We start from the raw sequence: 27,933 nt of genomic DNA, 5'->3' as shown, positions 1-27,933 counted from the left end.
AATCTATACATCTTATATGTTATAATATATCACATCTTATATATTATAATATATCACGTGTTGTATTTTTATTTATTGCTGTAATTCGATTGCGAATTTCTTTTTATTAATATTACAGGCTTTTTAGATGGGAAGCCGGTTGTCGCTCATTGATGGCGTCAAAGACTAGCGCGAAATTTTAAGAAAAGGGGGCGTGAAGATATTCATCACAATGCACCTCGTTCACGAACTGCCAATAAAAATCGAGGAAAAAGCGGAAGGTTTCATCACGAGCCCCGGATTGAGGCGCACATCACGAAGAACAGCCTTTGCTCTTCAGCACACGAGGCGTACAGCAGCAAAATGTCTGACGAGGGAAAACTGTTCGTCGGTGGACTTAGCTTCGACACAACGGAGCAGTCCCTTGAAGAAGCTTTCACTAAGTTTGGGGTTATCACAAACGTTCACGTTGCCAGAAATCGGGACACTCAGCAATCGCGTGGCTTTGGTTTCGTCACATTCGATAACCCGGACGATGCAAAAGAGGCCATGGATGGAATGAATGGACAGTCTGTCGACGGCAGAACGATCCGCGTGGACAAGGCCGGAAAGCCTGGTGGTGGCGGAGGCGGCGGCGGCGGCTACCGTGGCGGCGGAGGCGGTGGATACGGTGGAGGCTACCGAGGTGGTCGTGGCAGAGGAGGCGGAGGATACGGAGGTGGCGGTGGATATGGAGGCGGTGGCGGATACGGCGGCGGCGGAGGAGGCTGGTGATCGTGGATAGGCCCTAATGCTGACCAAAAACATCCAGGCACATCTTACTGCACCGCAGCGCAACCTTTAAAGCAGGATGCAGTAAGAAGAACGCTGACCAATCTCTTCTTGGACTGTAATACACATAACTCCGCGTAAGCGTCCCTGGATAAATAAATTAATCTTGTAAATGAGATGCTTGTTCTTCAAACGTTCCTCAGGGATCACATTTTCCATGAACAGGAAATGAGCCCTGGTCTGTTATATAATGCAATGTGATGTGAAAATGGATCAAAATAAATACTAAAAGTTATTTTGTGTGTGTGTGTGCGATAATTGCTAAGAATCAAAGATCTTGCTAGGTGAAAACGATGTCTTTTAAGAAAGTAACGTTAGTGCGACACAGTCAGCGGCGGCGCCTGAAGTAAACTCAGCCACTCAACTCTTGGTCAATAGACCTCTGAAGTTCGCCTACAAAAAAGCTACCATCTTTGCCCATATAAGGAGATGCCGTATTTTGAAAATTTTCTTAGGGGAAAAGAACATGGGGATTTTGAATTCTCACCTGTTAAACTTTCACGGGGACAAAGAAATCGAAAATGCAGCCGTTTTTGTCTACGCGCTTTTGTCTTCTGCCTTCATGTGGATACTGTGATTTTCGCTACGTGAATACGGCACACCTTGATTTCTGTTACCCCAGAGCTAACTTGCAATACAATGCCATAGGTAGTTAGCTTCAGTTAACACCCAGATCTCTATTATCTCTAAAGATTGAAGTTCACCTACAAAAGGTAATCAAAACTGCCGAGGTCCATTAATTAAAGGTTTCTCGAAAGCTTCTGGACTTCACTTGAACTTAAAGTGTGAACTTATGGCATAAAATATTGCTTGCATGGTGCCCTCTATACATAACATCTCTCTGAGGAATTATCTAGGAATATCATAGCCAAATACCAATCTACAAGGTGCTCCCTAGACTTTAGTCCTATCTTTAAGAAAACACAAAGAAAAACTGAATTTGATTACTAGAGACTTATCTTTAAGAGGTAGAATCTTACTCCCAAAAGCTGATGGTATATCCAGACTTACTTATGGTGCTCTCTCTAGCTGTAGATAGAATCATTATTTTTGGACAAGCTACTATGTTGTTTAACTTTATATGAAAAAACAATACATTTTATTTAAAAAAAATGTTATAATGAACTCTAATCAATAACTTCACCTTAAATAACACTTTCAAAATAAACTGTATTACACAGTTTATTAATAACCCAACTTAATCCCTAACTATGTTTTGAAGTTGGTGGCCTGGAGTTTTTATTGATGTGCAATTAGATTATTAAAATCCCAATCAAATTGTCTAACTTTCACAAGCAAATGCTTTTGGCATGTTCTCTCATTTTTAAGCATAACTTCTCACCTCACAAATGCTACATTTGGAATAACATAACATTCTCTGCAAAAGGTCAAGGTAAACTTTATTATCCACAAGTAGAAAATTCACGTGGTCACCATTACACACTCCATTGTTATACAGCCTACAAATACATACAAAACAAAACAATAAAAGAACAAAGACAAGACAGACAAAGCATTAAACATTGAAGAAACATGACAAGCATGTATGAATAAATAAAATAGTGAAGTGCTGATACAGAATGCTCATAGTTTAAAATGCCTGTAGTTTAAAGTCTATTGTTGTACAGTCTAATTGCTGTAGGCACAAAAGACTTGCTGTACCATGTGGTCCTAATTTTCCTTTGCAGGAGTCTGTCATACACTTGACCTGTTGCTTCTTAAGAAATTCTGATGAAGAGGGTGGGTTGAATCATTTATAATTGGTTCTGTCTTTTTTAGACTAAGGTCATCATACAATTGAGCTACAGATACCTGATGAACTCCAATGATCTATACTGGCTGTTTTGACTATTCGTTGCAGTTTATTTTGGTCCATAATATACACGCTACCAAAGGCACAAATAAGGCCAAATGATAAAATACACTGCAAGAGAGCTTTGTAAAACATCTGAAGAATACAGCTGTCTATTCTAAAATGATTGAGTTTCCTTAAAAAAAAAAACATCCTCTTCTGCAACTTTTTGTGCTTGTGCACATTCGTTAAATGTCAGTTTATTGTCTATTTATTTCAACACCCAAATATGTGTATGTTGTGACCCAATCTACCACTACACCATTTATATGAGGGTGGAACTATAATTCCCTTTTTATTAAAATCTATGGTCATCTCCTTTGTTTTGTTAACATTAACCACAAGGTCTGTACACCATTTATTAAAACCCTGCACCTCTCTCTCAAAACCGTCTAGGGATGCAGTATTAGACTTGACAAAACCCACTTAATGTTGTATCATCAGTGTATTTAAAATGAGTGTGGTCTGAGGAGGTTGCTTGGCAGTTATTTGTGTATAAGGTGTATAGAATAGGGGACAGAATGCACGCGTGTGGTGCCCCTGTGTTCATGGTTTTTAACGATGAGACACATGAGTTGAATTTGACTTGTTGAATCCACAAAACTAATCTTGGGTTAACCCCAAGGTGTGACGAACAAAGGGAGACCACACACTCTAGCAGCTCATATGCCAGTAGTTTAATACAAACAACGTTTCGGCCTGTGGCCTTTCTCAAGTCTTACAAACCCCAAGGTGTACCAATTTTTTTACCATCAGGTGGGGTTGGATTATGTTGAAGCCACTGCTGAAGTCTATGAACACAATCTCACGTCTTCAACCTCTCTCTGTGTGATATGCAAATTGGTTTGGGTGTAAGGATGCTGTGACCTCACATAAAAGCTTTTTCAGGATTATTTTTTCAAAAGATTTCATTGCTGTAGATGTTAGGCAACAGGACACAGGTCATTAAGTTCCCTAGGTTAACAAACCTCTTTTTTTTTTTTTTTAAACTGGTTTAACAATAACATTACACTTGTTAGTCAACTTTTTGATCCGAATGGTAAACTAGGAATACTCAGAATTTCTAAGAGATATCAAATATGCTATTTTTTTGATGCAATTCCCACTGGGATTATAATGTTGTTAAAGGGTAATACTCCCCCACAACCACTTACTCATCTAATTAAATTAACTGATACTACTGTGGTTGGTTTGTGCTTCTCAGTAGAAAATCACAGTATTAATAGGAAAATTAGTGCTTTATTCCAGACTGACATTGTTACTATTCCCTATGTTATTCCATACTGGAATGGTATAGTACAGAATATTTCTTGGAAGAAAGTGAGGTCCTTACCTTTCAAATACCTTGTTACTAATAAAGTGAGAGAAGTATCGTTTAAACTAATAAGATTTTACCCAGCAAAATCCTTCCTTAAAAGATACAAGCAGGATATTGTTTCTAACTGCTCGTTTTGTAATGATGAAATGATTGATGAACTGATGAAAACGTGTCACATCTTTTTTGGAATTGTCCCCATACAGTAATATTCTGGTCAGAGTTCCTAAAATTCATTCACACAGTATTAATCCCAGATTTGTCATTTTGCTTGTTTTCTTTGGAATGTTTGACTTTGAAGCTGAATATGAAGGTAAACACTTCATTATAAATAATTTATTTCCATATGCTAAATACCACATCCATAGCATCAAATTCAGTGGTTCTAAACTATTCTTTCTAGTTTTATGAATGAGTTTAGAAATTACATTGTTTCAATTAAGTAACAATACTAAGACCGTAAGAACTCTGACCTCAAAGGTTTATTAATGAGTTTATTTTTCTCTGCCTACCAGTCTGTCCACCCAGGCCTATTGTGACTGTGGCTGTACCCTGTATGTTGTGTATCTGATGTAATGTTGTATGCCTTTTTTCCTGTGTATTTTGTGTTGTATTTTACTCTAATGAAATGTATAAATAAATGAAAAAATAATAATAAAAAAAGCATGTTCAAAAGACGAAAAAAAGAGGTCAGAGGTCTATGAGGATTTTCTGCCAGTATCTCCGCTCGTGGTTACCTGGGGGGCAGCCGTGGCCTACTGGTTATCGCTTCGGACTTGTAACCGGAGGTTTGCTGGTTCGAACCCTGACCAGTAGGCACGGCTGAAGTGCCCTTGAGCAAGGCACCTAACCCCTCACTGCTCCCCGAGCGCCGCTGTTGTTGCAGGCAGCTCACTGCGCCGGGATTAGTGTGTGCTTCACCTCACTGTGTGTTCACTGTGTGCTGAGTGTGTTTCACTAATTCACGGATTGGGATAAATGCAGAGACCAAATTTCCCTCACGGGATCAAAAGAGTATTTATACTTATACTTACTACTTATACCTGGCAGGAAGGAGGACAGGACAGGAAGATGTCGGATCAGCACCATAATCAACCACCATTCATTCTGCTGTCAGGGTTCATGTTCGGAAGCCATGAAACACTTCCGCACCTAATACAGACTGAGAAGAGAAGAGATTTTTTAGCTCTTCACTGATATTTTTGAAGTGTATTTAATAAATAATAAATAAATGTATTAACTATGTGTAAAGCTTGGGCACAAAACTGAATGACAACAAGACAAATTGATATGACTATTTTCATTTGCTCATAAGAGGAAATCTTGACCCTCTGGAACATGGACAGACCCTGAGTGTGGCCAGAGCTTGGGTACGCTTGGTTTTGCATCTCAAGTTTATAAAATGTGACTTGCGTCCCTCTTGTTCCAACCTCCCCACCCTGGTCATCTCCAAGCTGGACTATTGTAATTCACTATTAGCTGGCTTACCTGCTTGTGTTGTAAGATCATTACAGCTGATTCAGAATGCTGAAGCACGCCTGGTCTTCAATCAGCCAAATAGGACACATGTAACTCCTCTCCTAGATACTCTCCATTGGCTCCCTATAGTAGCCAGAATTAAATTTAAATCTCTCACTTTGGCCTATAGGACACTGACTGGATCTGCTCCTTGCTATTTTAACTCAGTGGTCAAGATGTACATCCCCAACCGCCCACTGCGGTCTTCTGATGAGCGTCTGTTGTGTCGACCAGTCATAAACGCTAGATCAAATTCAAGACTCTTTTCCTCAGTGGGTCTTCAGGAATTTTTTGAAGATAGAGAGGGATGTCCCTGCTCTAGTAGGAACTGGTAGCGCGTTCCACCAACGAGAAACAACAGATGAGAAAAGTTTGGATTGGCCTGAGCATAGGCCTACTGGTGGCAGAGCTAGACTTAGTTCGTCTGAGGGGCGGGAGGTAGCATATGCCTGTATGAGGTTATAACTGACAGAGAGAGGTGCTGAGACACCCAAGCGTTGTGTCGACCCCACCCACACAAAGTCAAGAAGTCCCACCCCCCTCCTCCTGTTTTTTTCAGTTTGCAGTCTCAAACCCAGCTTGGATGTAGATGAGTTGAGTGTAATGGAGTAATTGTGGCGAAGACTATTTGGCAATTCAAACTGTTAACAATACAGAATATATTACTGTTGGAATACAATATGAAGTTCAGTGAAACAAGTTCAGTTCAGTGATACAATACGCTTGATTAATTGATTTTTGTTTGAATTTGAAAATTTGTATGGTTTGAACATTTTGGCACAAATTAAACTTCAAAAGACATGACCAAGGAGACTGCCGATAAAAGAAAGCAGTTTACCGAAGTCAGGAAGAAATTACACAACCTGAATGTTCGTTTCACATTGGCATTCCCTGCTGTCCTTTGTTTTAAGTGGAAGGGGAAAAAGGAGGATGGGGGTTTTGGGGTTGTTTTCAAATGTTCATGATTTTTATGTTCTGTTTAGTATTAGTCTTTATGTAGCATGCACAGCGCAGGGAGCAGATGGGCGTTCTCTTCTACGGTCACACATACATCTGAATGATATACAGAATGATATATACAATTTCATGATTAAAGGGCTCTAGTTATCCAATAATGGTCAAGTTAGTGACTTAAAGCGATGGTTCGGAGTAATTTCACTAGGGGTGTGCATTGGCACTGCCCTCACAATTCGATTCGATTACGATTCACCAGGTAACGATTCGATTAAATTCGATTCTACGATGCATTGCAATGCATTGCGATGCATCAAAATTCTACTGCACACAACAAGGCAAATTTTGAGGTCATGAGGCAACACAAGCAGTCAGATATTGAACAGATTTTATTGGCTGCTATGTGTGTATTATCACTCTCCTGTATCTTTGACATAAATGTCATTAAATAATGGAATTTTAGGGGCAAGGCTACTTGGCCTTCAGTTGGGCATATTTGTTATTTTATATTTGGCCTGTTATGAAATCATGTATTGAACAATTTAAGCACTGCTCAGTTTTAAGAAACTCAAATAGCATAGATGCATGCTTAGCATTTTGTGATCATTAAGGCCACTTTCACAAACTCTTAGTCAGCTGTCCTCTGATTTACCGATATCTAGGCGAAATTTGTAACATTTATTTTGTATTTGGCCCATTATGAAATCATGTAGAATAATTTAAACACACTGTAAAACTTAAAGCCCAAATTTGGAGACATCCATGCATGTCGAAATTTGCTGCAAATTCAGAACTGGATTAATCTGGAACGGTTAACTGTACAGGGGACTACTTTACACCTTTCTGTTCGGTAAGGTCAGCTGTTTATTCTGATATATGGTTTGTTATGTGTTGAACGAAGGGTTCGTGAAGTATTTCACCAAGATGAATGGGTAGGGAGATGGGCGCAGAACCTTCAGTAGAATTATGATTAAATTGAATTATATTATTCACTTAAGTGTAATTTTCTCGCGAACCGTTCACCACAGCATGTGATAGGCTACTTGTGATGTCTGTGTGATGAGTAGGCTCGTTCGCGAGTAGTTCAACTAAGAAGAATGGGTGAATTTGGATGCACTTTCTTTCTTGCCATGCGCTGTCACTTTCTCCATTGCGTAAAAGACAAAATTAATTTGCACCGTGAATGCTTAGATTATTTTGACAGGCCATAGTCTAAATAAAAATCGTTATTAGTCGGACGCAAAACAGAATATTGAAAGAAGGTTCTCTAATTAGAACATGTGCGTGGACCTGGAGACAGACGGAATCTCGCACAGTACTCGGGCCGGGTAGTGATCGCCTGTGCCTGCTGCAGACCTTTTACAGCAACTCGTTGCTTTTCTGATTTTGCATGTGACGGTAAGGCTTTTATGCTTAAACTAGACAGCTCCAACGCCTTCTTACACAGTGTGCAATAAGCTTGATACCAATTGTAGATTTAGATTGCTTACTAAATGTAAATTTTTCCATCGTGATAGATATTACCTTCCATATAATATAGACTTCTCCGTCCGACTGCTTTTCTGCCTGCGGTCGGCTGTTGGCTTGGTGTGTCCCGGCTATTAGACAACAGCCAAGATATCGAAGGAGTGGCTTCAGGACAACTCTGTGAATGTCCTAGAGTGGCCCAGCCCGAGCTCAGACTTGAATCCCATTGAACATCTCTGGTGGGATCTGAAAATGGCTGTGCACCGACGCTCCCCATCCAACCTGATGGAGCTCGAGAGGTTCTGTAAAGAGTGACACTGGCCAAAGATTGCCAAAGATTGTGGCTTCATATTCCAAGACTTGACAAAGTATTGAGCAAAGGCTTTGAATACGTATGAACATATTATATTTTCATTCTTTATTTCTAATAAATTTGCAAACATTTAAAAATAAACTTTTTTCATGTTTTAATTATGTGGTATTATTGTGTGTAGAATAGGGAAAAAAATGAATTGAATTATTTTGGAATAAGGCTGTAACATAACAAAATGGAAAAAGTGAAGCGCTGTGAATACTTATCCAAAAGGACTTACAGAATAAGAAAGAACATTAAAGCTACAGTGCAGTTAATTTAGTTGTAACGTCTGCCTTGCTCGGATTAAAAATGATTATTGTGTTACACTCTGTCGTTCACGCCTAGTTAACACCTCACACCAGTGCAGTGTTTGGGGCTGCACTGAATACCTACCCCAATGTGGGTACTTGTTTCACCCAAATTCCTGTAGTGGAAACCCCCCACTAAAGGGCCGTCTACACGACACAGTTCTTTTTTTAAAACCGGTGAATGCTTGTTATCGGTTACGCCTTGCGTGTACACGACGCGGGCAGTTTAGGAGACTGTAACCGGGTTCCGAAGTGGGAATTTTTGAAACCGCCGGCTAACTTTTGCCGTGTAGAGGGCACAGCCGGCAATTTTAATGACGACATAGCCCCACCTCTCAACTCAGCCAAAGCACTCAACCTGACATGCTGCTTATCAAAACAAACCAAACCATTTCTTTATTATATTAAAATGTTTTTTCTTTCTCCTGTCATGGTTTATGTGCACAGTGTATCAGCCTTTTGTGGCTATAGAAGCACACCGTTAGCTTAACTTAGTTAGGCTAAACATTAGCTTACTGCATGTTAATGCTTTCTCCAGTGGTGCTCAGACTTAGTCCTAATGCAATGTGTAAGCATTTGAAATTCCACATTGCAGTCACATACCTTGAAAAAAAAACAGTTGAATTGAAAACCGAATTGTTTGTAGTCTCCTTATTTTATGTGACTGCATAACAAACTGATTCAACAATGTTTTCTTCTACCCGAATTAAATGTGAAGCCTCTGCATGACCCGGCGCCATCGACTGGTCATGCACTACTATACAGCACTTTTAGCCGCTTTCACCTCTGTGTGCACGCCAGTTTTTTTTCTTTACCGGTGTCGTTAAAGGTGTGAAAGCGGTAAGAGAAAATTCACCCGGCGGTTTCGTGTAGACATAGTCTAAGACTGAACTTGTAACTGAGGAGATAAGCAAGTGCTTTTGTAACCTGCGTTGTGTTGAACCTGGGAGATTCAGCCCTGCACAAGCCCAGACTCGAACCCGCGAACAGCAGCACCTCGTATCGGGAGGCGAGCGTGCTGACAGTTGAGCTAAAAGCCCAGGCTACTAGCTTGCATGCCAGTGTAAAGGATGCCAGCTAGCTTAGCTGTGCTTATGGAACGTTGGTAAACCTCACTCCCCGACGCCTCAAGAGTGCTGCTGGCATGCGAGCCAGTAGCCTGGGCTATTGGCTCAATTGTTAACACGCTCGCCTCAACACGCTCCGAGGTGCTGCTGTTCGCGGGTTCGAGTACGGGCGTGTGCAGGGCTGAATCGCGCAGGTTCAACACAACGCAGGTTACACCAGCAGCACTCTTGAGGCATCGGGGAGTGAGGTTTTACCAACGTTCCACAAGCACAACTAAGCTATAGCTGGCACCCGTTACACTTTCAAGTGTGTCTACATTATTCAGAATAATGTATGGCATGCAAGGCCAGTTCCTTAATCTAATGTTAACCCTAGACACAAACTGCATTTCATTGTCTTTGTACTTGTACTCTGCACAATGACAATAAAGTTGAATCTAATTTAATCTAAACTAGGTTGATGTGTTTAGCCTCCAAAGTGGATAATTGGGTAGTAAGAATGTTTAGGTTTCTGTATCTGAAAGTGTATCAGTGTGGGGAAAGTATTTGCTGCAGCTGCTATATTGTGGAGCAAAGGCAGCATGGGTAGGTCCTGTAAGCAGTGGAGACCCAACAGCTGAAAGGGCTGAATACCAAGGCCTTCCTGTACCTGTCCCCTTTAACTGGGTAGTGCAGCAAGTCCCTGTAATGGAAACAAGCCTTATGCTACCACCAGTTCTTTTACTGGAACGTTCCTGGATTGGATTCGGCTGGCCTGCTGCTGCCACTGATATGAGGTGTAATGATGATAATAACTCACCTCTATGGCTTTCAGGGCCTGTTCCACAGTCTCAAACTCCACAAAGGCAAATCCTTTAGGAAGCCCTGTGGACTTGTACCGCGATGGCTGAACACACGCTCTATCAAGCTGTGGGTCACATCTTTGGGCAGAAGTTCCTGAGAAAGATGGGTAATTGAACGGGATTGATTGATTTTATTTGACCCTCTCGTTTTAAGAGATGATACAGCATTGCACCATACATTAGGACAACAACAATGAGCCACGATAACACAATAAAGCTCTAAGCCTTAGGGGTGTTAAACTCATATTAGGTAGTGGGCTGGATTTGTTGGAATGAGACCACGTGGGGGGCCGTCATTGTCATTTTTCTGCTTCTGGTATCAGAGTGTTGTTAGATGATACATCACATCACTTACGAGCAAACAATTACAAATAATGTACTGCTGTCATATACTGCTCTTTCTATCTTGAAATGCCCTACTTCCATGTTAGTTTTTCCGTTTTTTTTCTTCCTGAGGATGGTTTGTAGTGCTAGGTTTAATCAATTTATCATATCATGAAGATATTGCTTATTACACATCGTTGAAGACATATGGATGTGCATATCTTTTTTCTCTAATTTTCCCTTCCTACCCAAAACATCTGGGGGCCGTATGAAACCTGCTGGCAGGCCTGTTCTGGCCCCGGGGCCTTTTGACACCCCTGCTTCAAGGCTTATTGGGGGCCTAGCAGCGAAGCTGCGAAGGCACCCATTGAGTTACTAGCTTTTCCTATTATTATACTTCTGACATTGAAGTCTATGGCAGCCCATAGAACGCCTGGATAAAAAGTGCTGAAATTTGGCAGAAAGTTTCGGGACACTCCACTGACCACTCGCGCTCATTTATGGATCTCTAAACCCAGCCATCTAGCGCCACCAACAGGTCAAAATTTGGTCGAAAATTGAACCGCTGGGTCGAAAGTTATGAAATTCGGCGCACTGATTCAGGACCGTCCCATGATCACTCTCACCAATTTACAGAACTCTATGCCCAACACTCTAGCGCCACCAATGGGTCAAAACTGGATTGCATTCACGTATGTGACCATTGAACGGTGCATTCGATTTTCACAAATCAAGCACCGTTGGAATCCCTGGACTGACCTGAGTTGAATGACCCCTACTACGTCACTTTCCGCCATATTGGACCACCGCCATATTGGATTTAGTCCAAACTCTACGAAAAGTTTCAGCGTTTGTAAATTTCTTCTGATTTTCACGAAACTTGGCGGAGATGATCTTCTGCCCGAGCCGCACAAACGATACTTGTCAGATTTTTCAAATTCATTTTAGTTTGCCCGTGACAGCCAATTAAATATGGTGACGAAGCCGCCAAACAGGAAGGGGACAAACATCTAGGTGACGCTTTGAGTTAACATAACAAAACTCGATATCATTAGTCAGGACACCGTCCCAATCACTCACAGCAATTTTTATGCATATACATTGAACGCACTAGCGCCACCACCAGTTCAATGCTGCACATGCATTCATGCGCATTATCCTTGACTCTTTTGTCGGATTTTCACAATTGAGGTAGCGTCTGAATCCTTGTACCATCATCGAGTTCATCGACCCCTATCCCGTCACTTTCTGCCATATTGGACCTCTGCCATATTGGATTTGGTCCAAACTCTACGGAAAGTTTCAGCAGTCACAAATTTCATCTGATTTTCACAGGACTTGGTGGAGATAATCTTCAGACCGAGCCGCACAAACGATACTTGTCAGATTTTTCAAATTCCACTTTATTGATCCATGACAACCAATCAAATATGGCGATGAAGCCACAAAACAGGAAGTGGGCTAACATCTCGGAGACGCTTTAATGTATGTAGTCCAAACTTGGTACAGGGACTTGGTACCTGATTATGAGGACACAGTAGGAAATTGGCATCATTTGGCCTCTATAGGGGGCGCTGTAATACAGGAAGTGGGCTCAAAACTCAGCAACGCTTCATGGTATGAAGTCCAAACTTGATACATGGACATATTAGCTGATTGTGAGGACATGCAAGGAAAGTGGTCTCATTTGACCTCTAGGGGTGCTGTAATAAAGAAAGTGAGCTCACATCTCAGCAACACTTTGGTGTATGAAGTCCAAACTTGGTAGAGGGACATGGTAGCTGATTGTGAGAACGCACAAGGACATTAGTGTAATTTGGCCTCTTGCTGTGAGTGCTTGCTCATGCCATGGCAACGCCATTCCTGCTATAGCGCGCTGCTAGGCCCCCGCATTGCTGCTTGCAGATATATTTATATTGTAGTCCCTTAGAGGCCATCTACACTATGTCGGATACAAATGTATCCGACGCACTTTCATTATGATTCGCCCTCCCTTCCACATTAGAGGTGGAGGAAGGGGCGAGTATGGATAGGAGCAGGCTTCACCCTCTCTCTTCCGTTTCTTAAGAGTGCTAAGACTGAACTTGTAACTGAAGCACACTGAAGACGACCCTACACTGAAACACATCTGAACAATAAAATTAACTTCTACAAAGTGCGACCTTTTCTCCCTTCCGGTCCACACCCTGACAGTCACACAATCAGACGGATGGACTGGAAAGCTCAGAGGAGTTTCACAATAAAGGTAACACAAGTGAAATGTTTGTTACCACATAAACGGTGCGCTGGTCCACGTCCTTTGTATCCTCCCCAAGTGGATGTTTCCTGCGAATTTTGGTTCCTTGGGTTGACCTATGAAACAGATATTGAGCCAATATGTGACACATAAAATAGCCTTTAATGATACAACTTAAAAAAAAAAAAGCAAAGGAGAGCCTTTCAGATTATTTTCACCATCTAACAAATTTTCATACACACAGACATGAAAGCACAGAGGACTGTGAGATCATTTAATTTGCTTTTACACAAACTTACATCAGAGAACAGGTGCAAACAATATCGGATTTTTGGTTGATTTGACCATACTTCGAACTTCAAAACAGGCACTTTACTCTGGATAGACAATACATCATTGTGATTAACGTCAAAAAATCTAGGTGGAGTAACTTAACATTTCATACCTCCGATATGTTTAAGACATCAAATTGCCCGTTATAGTTACCAAATTGATAGCCAAGGAGCCAGACGTGAACACACATAGTAGATAGAACTGTGCTTTCATTATACAACTAAACACGACAAAATACTTCTACCCTTGAGCAGCAAGCTCCTGTATGCAAGCTGCCCGTATGTTTGTGTGAAAGAATAGTGTCACAGCAAGTAATTTATTTTAGGAGCAGTCAGAGCGAGAAGGATGTGAATAATAATAACTAGGAACATTCAAGTCAGCGTATCCTCAATGTTGTATTCAACATTCAAAAACATCGAGTGAAAGCTCACATCCATCCCTCTACTCGTTGATGAGTTGTTTCAGGAACGCTCCAGTAAAAACCCTCGTCTTATTGTGGACACTGCCTAGTGTAGGACACCTAAGCTCCAGTGTGTGTGGCTCTTCTCCAAACGAATGAATGTCAGTGAAACTATGGGAAAGCCAAAGCTATAGGGTCTGTGATAAAAAATTGGATGTGGATTGAATGTGTTGCCCTTCACACTGTAGCAAAATATAGCCTATTACAGAAGTTAAAAAAGCAAAAAATGCCCCATATTAGGGCAATCCACCCCATCTCCACCCGAAGGTCTCTTATCGGTGTACGTTTCTAATCAACATTCAACTTTAACTCACTAGTATGAGTTTTAACTTTAACTCACTAGTATGAGTATCGAACAAAAGCTCACACAAACGACATGTATTCGTTTTGCGGCCTCTGGGGTCCTTCATGAAAAAGCATTTCGCAGTTATACTTTTGTAGTAATTCCCTTGCGTTTCTGTACTTAAACAAATCGGTACATCTTATATGATGATATATTATAATATACCACGTATTGTATTTTTATTTATTGATGTAATTCCATTGCAAATTACTTTTTATTAATATTGCAGGCTTATCAGATGGGAAGCCAGTTGTCGCTCGTTGATGGCGTCAGACTAGCGCGAAATTTTAAGAAAAGGGGCGTGAACAAGATATTCACAAAACCGACGAAAGAGCGGAAGTCTTTCATCACGAGCCCCGGATTCAGACCAGACGGACATCACGAAAAACAGCCTTGGTTTAACAACGCACGAGGTGTAGCAGCAACATGTCTGACGAGGGAAAACTGTTCGTCGGTGGACTTAGCTTCGACACAACGGAGCAGTCCCTTGAAGAAGCTTTCTCTAAGTATGGGGTTATCTCTAACGTTCACGTCGCCAGACATCGGGACACTCAGCAACCGCGTGGCTTTGGTTTCGTCACATTCGACAACCCGGAAGATGCAAAAGACGCCTTGGATAGAATGAATGGAGAGTCTGTCGACGGCAGACAGATCCGCGTGGATAAGGCCGGAAAGCCTGGTGGTGGCGGTGGCGGCGGCGGCGGTGGCTACCGTGGCGGCGGAGGCGGTGGATACGGTGGAGGCTACCGAGGTGGTCGTGGCAGAGGAGGCGGAGGATACGGAGGTGGCGGTGGATACGGAGGCGGCGGTGGAGGCTGGTGATCGTGGATAACGTTAATGCTGACCAAAAACAACCAGGCACATCTTACTGCAGCGCAACTTTTAAAGCAGGATGCAGTAAGCAGAACGCTGACCAATCTCTTGGACTATAATACATAACTCTGCGTAAGGGTCCCTGGATAAATAAATACAGCTTGTAAATTACATGCGTGTGTCTACAAACGTTCCTCAGGGATCAAATTTCCATGAACAGGAAATAAGCCCTGGCTGTTATATAATGCAATGTGATGTGAAAATGGTTCAAAATAAAGACTAAAAGTGATTTTGTGTGTGCGTGATAATTGCTCAGAATCAAAGGTTTTGCGAAAACTAAATCAATTCTATGCACCATATCATGAAGCATCATAGTGATATACATCAGAGGTATTCAATTAAACTCCAGTTAGGGATTGATTACTGCACCTGCACGGGCCTACCGGGCCCAGGCACAGCGGCTCAAGGGGTCAGGATGTAGGCTATGATGAATCTGATTGAGTTTAGTATTGGCCATCCCCAAAATGCACCAGAATACAGGAAATCACATAAAAAAAAATTCTGTTCCACTGTTCTAGTATATATATATATATATATATATATATATAAAATCATATCTACTACCCACATATAGCTTCTGAAAAATGAAACAATGAAAAAACAATGACACATCTCACTCCCCTTCTTTTTTTGTGAGCTCAGTGGGAGAAGTGTGCTGCGCTTGTGCTGCCAGAGTTTTGAATCTTGGCTGGAAAGGTCTTAGGGCCATTCATGTGGAGATGCTCATTGGTGAGCCTGAAACGATTTGGTTTTGATAATGTTCATTCTTGAGAAAGCTGCCTCACAACTCTATGTAGACCGAAACATGGTCAAAATGTTAATAGCAACATTCCTCAGACCTGGGAAAGCTTTTTCAGAAACTATTTGGAGCCAGAAAGTGGCGACATCTGTTCCTCCAAAATGCGCTTTCAGTGCGCTGCTTGGAGATCCACTAGTTGCGACTGAAGAGATCCTACATTGCCCACTTGAAGTGTGACTTATTTTGAGAACTCCCTGGCATCTGAGTTTAGCAATGGATTCTGGTGAGCTGTTCTCCAAGGCGGAAGCTGTCAAAACGTTTGCTGGTCAACAAAGTCAACAAAAGTTTCTTTCTCACCCTGAACCTGTTCCTGCACAGTTGGTAAGTGTAAACATTATCCCTGCAGGTCTTCCCTGTACACTTCAAGTTTCCTCTGGAAGGAGCGGACAGTTGTCATCAAATCACAGACTGAATTGTCCTTGCTCTGTAACTTCAAATTCAGTTCATTCAGGCGTGAAGTGATATCCACTAGAAAAGCCACAATGTTCATCTTCCTGTCTGCTTCTAAGAAGAGAGAGAATGGTTTTGCTTTCTGGCTCTTCACCTGTGCTAAAAAGGCTGCAGTTTCCCTGCGAATTGACCAAAAGTGCTCCAACACTCTGCCTTTGCTAAGCCATGTTGTTGTGCACAAGAAGGTCATCAGCTGTTGCGTTAACTTTTCTCAGGAATTCCCTGAGCAGGCAGTGTTGATGGAAGAGGACAACCTGAGAAAGTTAATCATTTTCATCATTGTGTTCATCACCTCAGCATACTCATCTGACAGGGTGGAGCACAGGACCAATTGATGAGTTATGCAATGATAGGAGATGAGTTCAGGATTATTCTCTGTCATTCTTTTCACAGCTCCTTCATCTCTCCTATACCATGCAGGGGCTCCATCTGTGCTTATGGAAACCCCTTGTTTCAGCTCCTCATTCTTAACATCTCTTTTATGGCCAAGTAGATCAAGTAGATGTCCTCTCCTCTTGTGCCGGTCTGAAGGGATGTAACACCTAACATACACTGTTAGACTTTTTATTGTATTTTTACAGTAACTTACAAGCAACACTGTAGCCAGAGACATACTGTAACCATGTTACAGTAATGCAACTGTATGTGTCTTTAGTGGTAAGGTGTAGCTAAGCTACAGTGCAGAAGAGACTGTAGGAATTACCACTGCCATCTGTCAATACTAGTTCTAGGATAGGAGTGCCTACATATTAGATAGATAGATAGATAGATAGATAGATACTTTATTGATCCCCAGGGGAAATCCAAGGTCTCAGTAGCATACAGACATCACACATTCAGCAGAAAAAAAGTAATTAAAAGTATATAATATAAAAAACACAACTAAGCAACAAGGACAGTAGAAGATAAAGAATATACCAAAATACAAATTATACTAAATAACACTGAATCTAAATCAAGTCTAAAAAACAGTATCCATGGGTGATTAATGGGTGCTTGCAATGACTGAGGCAGGGACTGAGCCTGTGATTTGCTGTGCATTGTAAGGTAAGCTGCTCTGTGTGAGTGAGTGTCATGGTGATGGTGCAAATAAGTAAGTCCAACAGTGCAACAGTGCAAGAATAAAGTCTAGAGACCAGCATAAAATAAATATGGACATATCAGAGAGTAGGCAAGGTAATATAAAAAAACTATAGATATATATATATATATAGTGTGTGGCCAAACATGGAGAGGGTGGAGAGGCAGACAGACTATGCGGCCTCCGCCTCTACTTACATTTTGGATCTCGAATGCGCTTTAATAGTGCTGTGCGTGCAAATATCGCACTATGGACCTGCATACCATACAACAACTGATGGCAATTGATTTTTTTGATGTTATAGGTTAGACACAAAAAATAACCGCAGTGTAGATTAAGCTATCGCTCATGAATGCGGAAGTCATTGTTTTTAAATAGAGGCGGTCTTGTGCGTCTCCACGTTTCACAATTGGCCAACGTCATCCCAACACCGAGAACGCGCACAGATCTGAGCTGAAAGCCTAGTTTGACAAATATATCACATAACTGCTATCTTAGTATCACTTAACGTATACCCCTGAGTCAAGGCTTTATGAAGCCTCGATATGTCTACATAGCCTAGATATGTCTAACGTGCTTCGTAGTATACCCCACAGGTGAGCGTCCACACCCATCTGCAAGAGCTTATCTCCCAGTCTGAGGGGTTGGATGGTGTTAAAAGCACTTAAGAAATCAAAGAACATGATTCTCACAGCACTTTTCCCCTTGTCTAGGTGAGAATGTGTCCTGTGTAGAAGATAAGTGATGGCATCGTCCACGCCCACTTTCTCCTGGTATGCAAACTGTAACAGGTCTAGTGCATGGCGTACCTGGGGTCTGAGCATACCTAAGACCAGACGCTCCATTGTCTTCATCACATGTGATGCATCTGGGATCTGTGTGTCTGATGGCTGTTGACTGAAGTCGTTGTCACCTCATTGTTCGTGATCGCCATGTGGGGGAGGGGTGCAATATCCAGTGATGGTGGGGGTACGATAGCCTGTGATGGTGGAGGTGAGTGTTGCACTGGTATTGAGGGGGGGTGGGGGCTGGGGGGTGACCACCTCCTTGATGTCAAGGCTGCCATGGTCGTGGTATCGTAGGAGGAGAAGTGGTAAGAGTAGGTAGAGAAGGGAAGATGTAATCTATTGCAATGTTATGCTATGTCTTAAGAAGTTGCAGGGGATGTGTGCATGGTTTATGGTTTATTGAGGTCTGCCTGAGGTGCTTGAGTGTTTGTGTCCTTGAGACAGTTAGTGGATATAGGCAGCCATCTTGAATTTCTTTTCATAATTCCCTTCATTTTTGTCAGCCCCTGTAGTATGCTTCTATAAGAGGTGTAAAACCAAATTTCATATCTTTAGGAAGTTGTTTAGGTGACCTTTGAATTAGCTCGCAATTTTGTGGGCGCGCAGAGCGGTCTTTTTCAATTTCTTTAAAAACTACCTTCCTGTTTCAGATTTTTTTGAGGATTGACTTATTTGCACTTTCCCCATTGCTTAAATAGGGCTCTCAGTCAATGAGTGACATTTTTCATGCAATAACTAAACCTATGGTGTGGCATGTGGGAGCGTTCAACTGATGTTCATGCTTAGGATGATCAGAATCAAATAGATTTTGCTTCAATAAAAAAATAGCTTTAAGTAGACTTTAGACTTTTTCCATAATTTAAATTAAGGCCCCTGTTTTTTTTTGTCTTTCTTTGAGGTCAAATTCTCAACATTGCGGTAATAACATTTCCTTTCGACATAAAGCACACTCTATATGCTCCGCTCAGTGAAAACAAAACCTAAAGTTGGCAACAGCTGGATTGAGTGAGTGCCTGTACAAACTGCCAGCTGGCTCATAGAAAAATGACCCTGACTAAATGGACCAATAGAAAGTGTCATTTTTTAATTCACTTCAGTTGTCCATACGTTTGTTTTCACAGAGTTATCCCAAACTAGAAGTGGCCGCAATGTCAAGAATGTGGTCAGAAAAATCTACCGAGAACTTAGGAAATTCAGTTCAGTTCAGTTCAGTTCAGTTCAGTTCAGTTAACTTCATAGTCCCAAAGGGAAACTTGTCTCGCAGTCAGGTACACATAAATAGCACAAGATACACAAAGACACAAGATAAGGTAAAAGACACAGGTTAATATAAGTTAAGAAGGTTAAGAAAGAAAATAAGAAACTGTCTTATCAATCTACGTTTCTGACAGATGCTCATCAGAATCGTTTCTGTGCAATAAAGCAAAATTGTGCAAATTTAGCAGGCGTACTGCACTAGGAATAAAATAGTTTTTTGTCCTATTGGACTTATAAAATGGGACTCTTAGTCTCCGGCCTGAGGGAAGAGCTTCAAATGAACAGTGAAGGGGATGATTTTTACAGTCCAGTATAGAAATTGCCTTCTGGATGACCTGCTTCTCATAAATGGTCAGCAAGGACAACTGTGGACAGCCAATCAACTTCCCAGCCACCTTCATAATGTGGCTAAGATTGTTTTTGTCATTCCATTTGAGTATGGAAAAAGTATGTGTGAAAAGGGAGCCCTCTTCTTTTCCCATATCCACTCTCCTACGATAAACGTTTAAAAGCCTGCCTTGTTGCAGGGGAGTATTGTTGCACTCAGATGATCTAGAGTTTTAGCCAGGTGCGTTTAAACCAAGAGTTGAAGAGAGAGAGAGGAGTAGTTTGCACACTGAAAGAAAAGACTTAAACAAAGTCTACAGAAAGGAGTTTTTCCATTTAATTTTGGGAGCAAGATTAGCAGCTCTTGCTCCCAAAATTAAATGAAAAACTCCTTTCTGTAGACTTTGTTTAAGTCTTTTATTTCAGTGTGCGAACTACTCCTCTCTCTCTCAAAAGCCTGCCTTGTGCCACACCTGCATAGACTGCAACCAAACATACACCCACTGCACTGAGTTCCAGGTTTATTGCTGTGTATGTGTTTATGTCTTGTGTACATATGTGTCTTTTGATTTTAACTGTGTGGGGTTAATGGTACAGACCCCCCCCCCCCCCCCCATATTGGTTTAACCCAACCCTAGGCTAATTGACTGGCCTATTTAAAGGAACACGTCGACTTTTTGGGACTTTAGCTTATTGACTGTATACCTGCAGAGTTCGATAAGTCGATACATACCCTTCTCATCTCTGTGCGTGTAGTTACTTGGTCTGACGCACCCACGGCTAGCCTAGTTTAGCACAGTGCCTCGAAGTGGCCGCCTTCAAATAGCCTACACCTCCCAATAGTGACAAAAGAACTCCCAACATTTTCCTATTTACATGCTGTGATTTGTAAAGTTACAACATGTACAAATAACAATGTGAAATGTTGTAAGCATATCCATACTTTGAACTATGTTTGCAGTCAGGGAAATGACTGCTCCTTGGGCTCGGAAGAAGTTACACCGGAGCTTCTCAGGTGCTGCCTGAAGACTGACCTGAGAGGGTGTGTGTTTACAGTATATGTGTGTGTGTGTGTGTGTTTGTGTGTGTAAGACTGACCTGAGAGGATGTGTGTTTATATGTGTATGTGTGTGTGTGTGTGTGTGTGTGTGTATGTGTGTAAGACTGACCTGAGAGGATGTGTGTTTATATGTATGTGTATGTGTATGTGTGTCTGTGTGTGTGTGTGTGTGTCTGTGTGTGTGTGTGTTTGTAAGACTGACCTGAGAGGATGTGTGTTTATGTGTGTGTGTGTGTGTGTGTGTGTGTGTGTGTGTGTGTGTGTGTGTGTGAGAGAGACTGACCTGAGAGGATGTGTGTTTATATGTATGTGTGTATATGTGTGTGTGTGTGTGTGTGTGTGTGTGTGTAAGACTGACCTGAGAGGATGTGTGTTTATATGTATGTGTGTGTGTGTAAGAATGACCTGAAAGGATCTCCAGTCTCCAGTGGTGTTTCTTGTGGAGCTGTGCTTGTGCTGCCATGACGGCGTGCGCGTCCTCGGCCGTCTTAAAGCGCACGTGCCCCTCCGCGTCCCCCTCCAGGATGTCCACGTACACCACCGCCGAGATCTCAGACAGGGCGTCCTGATCACACACACACCATCACAAACACACACACATTTAGAGATCTCAGACAGGGCGCCATGATCACAAAGGATCAAGATTAGATAGATAGATAGATAGATAGATAGATAGATAGATACTTTATTGATCCTCAAGGGGAAATTCAAGGGTCTCGGTAGCATACAGACATAACACACAACATGCACTTACAGCAGAAGTGGTAAACATAAGTGTAAGTATAAACATATAACTAAACTCCACTGTACAATAAAGACAGTAGAAGAAAGACAGATAAGAAAACTAACAAAACTAAAAACTAAATACACTATATAAGTTAAATTAAGAAAGTCCAATGTGCTTGAGGGTGATCAAGCATAAGACGCTTGTAGTGACAGGGCCGGGACTGGTGATGTGCTAAAGGGAGTGAGTGTCATGGTGAAGGTGCAAACAGTAGTCCAGCAAAAAACTAAATACACTATATAAGTTAAATTAAGAAAGTCCAATGTGCAAACAGTAGTCCAGCCATAGTCCTTAGTTATGTGTGCCTGGCAAGGTGCTCAAGAGAGTGAGTGAGTGTCATGGTGAAGGTGCAAAAAGTAGTGCAACAGTGCAAGAGTAAGGTCTAGAGACCAGCATAAATAATATAGACAAATAGGGGAGTAAAGTAGAAGATAAGTGATGGCATCGTCCACGCCCACTTTCTCCTGGTATGCAAACTGTAAAGGGTCTAGTGCATGGTGTACCTGGGGTCTGAGCATACCTAAGACCAGACGCTCCATTGTTTTCATCACATGTGATGTTAGAGCGACAGGCCTGAAGTCATTAAGCTCGCTGGGGTGTGGTTTCTTGGGAACGGGGGTGAGACATGATGTCTTCCACAGTGTTGGAACTTGTCCGAGACGTAGACACCAGTTGAAGATGTGCTTCAGTGGCTCCCCCAGTTCAGCAGCACAGGCCTTGAGTAGCCTTGGACACAGTCTGTCAGGCCCGGCTGCCTTACAAGGATGGAGTTTTTTTAAAAGATAACTTACTTGGTCCGCTGAAATGATGGGGGGGATGAGGCGAGTGGAGGGTGAGGAGGAAGAGGGGTGCTTCTGTGAGGGTTGTCGTGTGGCTAGAGACTGATGGCCATTGGCTGAAGCCAATGTTGTCGCACTGCTCGTGGTCACCATGTGGGGGAGAGGTGCGATAGCCTGATCAGCAGTGATGATGGAGTGGGGGAAGGGAGGGGAGGGGGGCAGCATCTGAGGTCTGTGTGTCTGATGGCTGTTGACTGAGGTCGTTGTCACCTCTTTGTTCGTGGTAGCCATGTGGGGGAGGGGTGCAATATCCAGTGAAGGTGGGGGTGAGTGTTGCACTGGTAATGAGGTGGGGTGGGGGCTGGTGGATGGGCAATCGAACCTGTTGTAAAAGTGGTTCAGCTGGTTCGCCCTGTCCAGGTCACCCCCAACAGAGCTGCTGCTCTTCTTAAGGCCAGTGATAGATTTCATACAGTCCCACACCTCCTTCATGTTGTTATCTTGCAGCTTCTGTTCCATCTTCCTTCTGTAGTCCTCCTTAGCCTCTTTCAGCTTAATCTTGAGTTCCCCCTGTACTCGCCTCAGCTCTGCCATGTCCCCCTCCTTAAACGCCCTCTTTTTCCTATTGAGAAGGGTCTTGACATTACTGGTTATCCAAGGCTTGTTATTTGGATAGCAGCGTACAGTCCTTGTGGGAACAACAATGTCCATACAGAAGTTCAGATAGTCAGTAGTGCAATGTGTGACCTCCTCTAAGTCCCCTCTATTCAGTAGCACACTCCAGTCAGTGGACTCAAAGCAGTCTCTCAAAGCCTCATCCGCTTCCGGTGTCCACTTCCTGAAGGTGCGCGTGGAAACTGGTAGCCTCTGAACGTTTGGCTTGTACATTGGCTGCAAATGAATGAGGTTATGGTCCGACTTCCCCAGTGGGGGAAGGGGGGTGGCACTGTAAGCATCCCTCACGTTTGCATACATGAGATCTATTGTCATGTTTTTCCTAGTTGGGCAGTCAACAAACTGGTAAAAGTTTGTGAGGGTGGAATCCAGTGTAATGTGGTTGAAGTCACCAGAGATCACAAAGAAGGCATCACTGTGCTGAGTTTGGAGCCTAGCGACTGTAGAGTGAATGACGTCACACGCTGTGTCCGGGAGGGCTTGAGGCGGCACGTAGACACAAACAACAATGGCGTACATAACAATTAGAGTACGGAAATTTCAGAATACACGATGAACTGTAAAACTACAACTATGAAATCAGCATCAAAACAACCCACCAACCAATCGCTAGACTGAGCACAGGTCGTGCAGTACCATCACACACTTCTTCCCAGGCAGAGACTCACACACACACACACACACACACACACACACACACAATATTGCAGTACCTTCACACACTTCTTCCCGGGCAGAGGCTGTGAGTGTGTGATCTTGACAATCAGCCCGCTCTCAAACTGAGGGCCTTTAGGAGTCTCCTTCTTACTCCCCTCGTCACCTGCCCCAAACAAACAAACAAAACAGCAAACAGGAATCAATCAATCAATAAATAAATAAATCTAATATGATTGTGCGCCTAAAGAAACAAACAGCAAACAAGAAAATGTGTTTCAATGAGTTTTCAACAAAAAAAAAACAATCAATGAATGATTCAATCAGAAAAAAATGTCCCGTTTTTTGGTGCAAAGGCACTTCTATTTTTTAAGTATTCACCTAGTTTCACTTTCAATAAAACCTATGCATGCGCGTATTTGATTGGTTGTAATGCAGCTGACGGAGGCAGGCATGCGCGTATTTGATTGGTTGTAATGCAGCTGACGGAGGCAGGCATGCGCGTATTTGATTGGTTGTAATGCAGCTGTCGGAGGCAGGCATGCGCGTATTTGATTGGTTGTAATGCAGCTGTCGGAGGCAGGCATGCGCGTATTTGATTGGTTGTAATGCAGCTGACGGAGGCAGGCATGCGCGTATTTGATTGGTTGTAATGCAGACCTGCGAAACAAAAGTTTACCTTAACCATCAGCGTCACCTAGCAACTACCGGCCGAGCGCAACAAGCATGTCCAAGAGAGTGAGTGCGTGCGGGTAGGCAACAGATTGGAGAGGGTAGCCTAGTAAAAAAAAAAAGAAATTTCGGTTCGATTTGGTTTGATAAAAATGGGGCGCGAGACGGAGGAGGATATAGGCCTACAATCAAAGTCAGGGCCAGCGGCGAAGGAAAAGAGATACACAGTAGGCCTACACAACGCCAACAGGTTTATAGATTAGCCTTATATCTTAAAAGAGCTGGTGAAAGGGCATTATAAGAACTGTTTAGATTCAGTAACCTTAAAGTGACAATAATGCACCATTTATAGTTAAACAGTATAACATTTGCAGCATTTGTTAATAAATTATTATTTAAAAGCAGTAATAGGCATAGTATAATTAAAGGCATTTAACATTAATCAAAATCATCAACTTTTTTTTTTTTGGGGGGGGGGGTCGGCAATGAATGTCCCAGATTTTCACAAATCAAATGTGGCAACCCTACACAACATGACTCGCTCAATGTATTCACATGTCGACGTTTTGCCGTGGAAGGGGTGTGATATGCTTAGACAACTGCCATATTGCCGTTACAAACTAACCCCATGCATTTCTATGGAGGATTTTTTGAGTGCTGTGTCTCCTCATTAGAAAGTCTCTGACTTGATTTCCCTTTCCTTGGGAAAAGCACATTGATCAATGAAAAACATCAGTGCTCTTGAACTTGTGTCGGTCTGGTCAATGATAAGCCCAGATGAGTCATCTGCAGGATAATGGACATTTTTCACAACAGCTATTTTTGACATGATATGTATTCGCCTTATTCACCCGGCGGCCATTACGAGGCTACAGGGTACACTTGCCATTACACCTCAGTCCAGCAGATGGTGGTGGTAATGCACTCTGTTTACAAACTGCCAAAAAAAAAAGCTCACCGAAAAAGAAGGGTTCACTAATAGATATACATAATAAAGGCTAGATGTCTTATGGCAGAGTCTCTAACGGCATCACCGGCGGCCATCTTGTCACAGGCAAGCTATCTGGTGGGCTCTGTGGAACCCCATGGTGGAACCTGATGTAAGGTATATCTCTTCTTCTACTAAAGGCAGAACAATGCCCCCAGGCTATAACAATGACACCTTCAGGTCACTCTACCTGTCATTACAGTGCACCATTGAAACACAATGTTATGAGTTAGCGAGCTGACTGTGGCAAGATGGCCGCGAGGTGCGGACGTCGACCTCTATTGGCCAGCAGCGCGGACAAGACATCTAGACTTTATTATATATATCTATGGGTTCACTGGCCTGTTCTTCTTCTTCAGTGAGTTTTTTTAGCAGTTTGCAAACGGAGTGCATTACCACCACCATCTGCTGGACTGAGGTGTAATGGCAAGTGTACCCTGTAGCCTCGTAATGGCCGCCGGGTGAATAAGGCGAATGGCAGGTCCAGGTGTTATTAATGACATTAATTAAGGTTAAATTGAACTGAGACTTCTGATGGTAATTTTGATATCACAGATGAATAGAGACCCAGTCAGATCAATAGTATGAAAAATCAGGAACAGAGTTTATTTACAATGATGCGCATTAAGGGAGAGACGGCATGACTTCACCTAAAGATCCATCAGCTGCTCTAGCTAGACAATAGTTAGAGTTTAAGGGTTAGGGTTTAAGTATCGCAGCCACGCAGAACAGTGAAACACTGCAAAGTCATAATATTCCTGCTTATCTCTAAATACAGTTACACACAGATACACAGGAACAGTACAGATATCATAGTCATTTCATAGAATCATACTTTTAGTGTCAAAGTGACCCACTACTGAGAAATGCAGAACATTAAACCACATATTGGAATATTGGACATAATGTTCTATTCCACTTTCTCTCACTTCATTAATGTATTTGTGCTTGCCCTACTATTTCATGTCAAAACTGCTGCAGTGAAAAAAGTCTATTCTGAGTAGGTTTAGATAAGAGATAAGAGATTAACTCTGTTAATAAGTGATGAACCTTATAGTAAAAGAGGTTTTCTCTGAGTAGTGTTGAACCGACAATGTCAGATGTGATTTGGGCCGCAAAGTACCGTTGTTCTGGTCGTGCGGGGCGGTGGCGCCGTCACACTCTCACACTCAATGGCCGTTGGGTTTGATGTCATTCGTGGTCATACTTCTGAAGCTGCACATACTGTTCCTTCAGCTCCAGCAACTCCCTCCTAACAGGGGGAGAGAAAGGGAGGGAAAGAGGGGTAAAGCAGAGAGAGAGAGAGAAACAGAGATAAAGAGCGAGAGGGAGGGAGATAAAGAGGGGGGTAGAGGGAGGGAGAGAAAGAGAAGGAGTAGAGGAAGAGAGAAGGGGAGGGAAAGAGGGGTGTAGAGCGAGAGAGGGAGGGAGGGAGAGAAAGAGAGGTGTGTAAAGCGAGAGAGGGAGGGAGGGAGGGAGAGAAAGAGAGGTGTGTAAAGCGAGAGAGGGAGGGAGAGAAAAAGAGGGATGTAGAGCGAGAGAGGGAGGAAGAGCTAGAGGCACGGATAGTGGGGTAAAGTACAAATGAGAGCGAAGGAGAGAGATAGTGGTAAAAAGAGATAAAGCATGACAATAACAAACAGAAAAGGGGGGGGGGTAAAGCATAAATGAGAGAGAGAGAGAGAGAGAGAGAGAGAGAGAGAGAGAGAGAGAGAGAGAGAGAGAGAGAGACTTTGTAAAGCTTTACTTTGTAAAGCCATTCTAAAAGTCCACCGGCACACAATTAAGAACGCATGCAGGGCAGAACTATGCCAATACCCTCTTCTGATTAAAACACCAAACGATGATGAAACACCATGAGTTGAGTAAAGACACTTTAAAGGCCCAAAACCAGGCCACATCCACACAAAAGGTTTGGATTAACCAAACCCCTCAAAACCTAAAAGACATTTATGATGAATATTGGCAATCTAAAACACAATCCCAAAGCAAAATGCAATGCTATTTGACCTTAAACAGGAAATACACACTTGCACAATTACCTACAAAAATAAAAGAAACAAATTTGAGAAGCACACTAACAAAATGCAGACTCAGTAAACACCGCTTAGCCAGAAACAGGAATAGACAAAAAGACCTGGCTTCCAAAAGACCAGCGTCTATGCCAGCAGTGCAGAGATGATGTTGTCGAAACTGAATTACACTTTTTAACAGAATGCCTAAAATTTTAATCAATTCACAATAAATACTTCCCAGAAATGAACTGTGTGTGTTTCACTAATTCACGGATTGGGACAAATGCAGAGACCAAATTTCCCCTTACGGGATCAAACGAGTATACTTATACTTATACTAAAGAAAAAATCCCTGATTTCTATGACCAAACCCGAATAAAATACTGCCTACCTATTGGGAGAAGACACAGACAGCTGTATTATTGCTGCCCAATATGTCCTTGCCTGTTGAGAACCCAATGTTCTTTACACTGCCCGTACTTGTACTTGCCCTTGTATAGGCCTACCTGTATAATTGCTTATATCATGATAGGCTACTGTAGGCTAC

The 27,933-nt window shown here is 42.3% G+C and overlaps 4 protein-coding genes across 8 annotated transcripts in view; 2 read left to right on the top strand and 2 right to left on the bottom strand.

The window, feature by feature from the left end:
- The window catches only part of larp7 (La ribonucleoprotein 7, transcriptional regulator), a 46,056-nt gene extending 19,433 nt beyond the window's left edge, over positions 1–26,623 (bottom strand). Inside the window, exons 1-6 of one of the 4 annotated variants that reach the window (XM_042070722.1) lie at positions 26,495–26,623; positions 23,771–23,877; positions 21,225–21,384; positions 13,083–13,164; positions 10,446–10,582; positions 5,012–5,139 (exon numbers count right to left, since the gene is read on the bottom strand). The gene's annotated coding sequence lies outside the window, so the exon portion shown is untranslated. Of the gene's footprint in view, positions 1–5,011; positions 5,140–10,445; positions 10,583–13,082; positions 13,165–13,347; positions 13,366–14,181; positions 14,300–21,224; positions 21,385–23,770; positions 23,878–26,494 lie in introns of those variants that run through there. The other 3 variants (XM_042070724.1, XM_042070725.1, XM_042070727.1) reach the window with 3 other exon arrangements.
- The window catches only part of LOC121690252 (C-type mannose receptor 2-like), a 1,098,322-nt gene that overhangs the window by 256,531 nt on the left and 813,858 nt on the right, over positions 1–27,933 (bottom strand). The window lies entirely within an intron of this gene.
- Positions 266–1,045, top strand: LOC121690282 (cold-inducible RNA-binding protein B-like). Of its 2 annotated transcripts, XM_042070776.1 has the most exons (2): positions 267–649; positions 716–1,045. In XM_042070776.1, the coding sequence occupies exons 1-2, from the start codon at positions 343–345 to the stop codon at positions 751–753; spliced, it is 345 nt and encodes a 114-aa protein (XP_041926710.1). In that variant the 5' UTR covers positions 267–342; the 3' UTR covers positions 754–1,045. The 2 variants fall into 2 exon arrangements, with proteins under 2 accessions (XP_041926709.1, XP_041926710.1); XM_042070775.1 differs by having other exon boundaries at positions 266–1,045.
- Positions 14,503–19,707, top strand: LOC121690283 (cold-inducible RNA-binding protein-like). The gene is made up of 2 exons (XM_042070777.1): positions 14,503–15,008; positions 19,697–19,707. Exon 1 carries the CDS (start codon positions 14,611–14,613, stop codon positions 15,004–15,006), a length of 396 nt encoding a protein of 131 aa, XP_041926711.1. The 5' UTR covers positions 14,503–14,610; the 3' UTR covers positions 15,007–15,008; positions 19,697–19,707.

The sequence above is a fragment of the Alosa sapidissima genome, chromosome 18 (genome assembly GCF_018492685.1).
Source record: "Alosa sapidissima isolate fAloSap1 chromosome 18, fAloSap1.pri, whole genome shotgun sequence".
Classification (NCBI taxonomy): Eukaryota; Metazoa; Chordata; class Actinopteri; order Clupeiformes; family Clupeidae; genus Alosa; species Alosa sapidissima.
The sequence above is the reverse complement of the archived record's forward strand: the minus strand, read 5'-3'. Positions and strand labels throughout refer to the sequence as shown.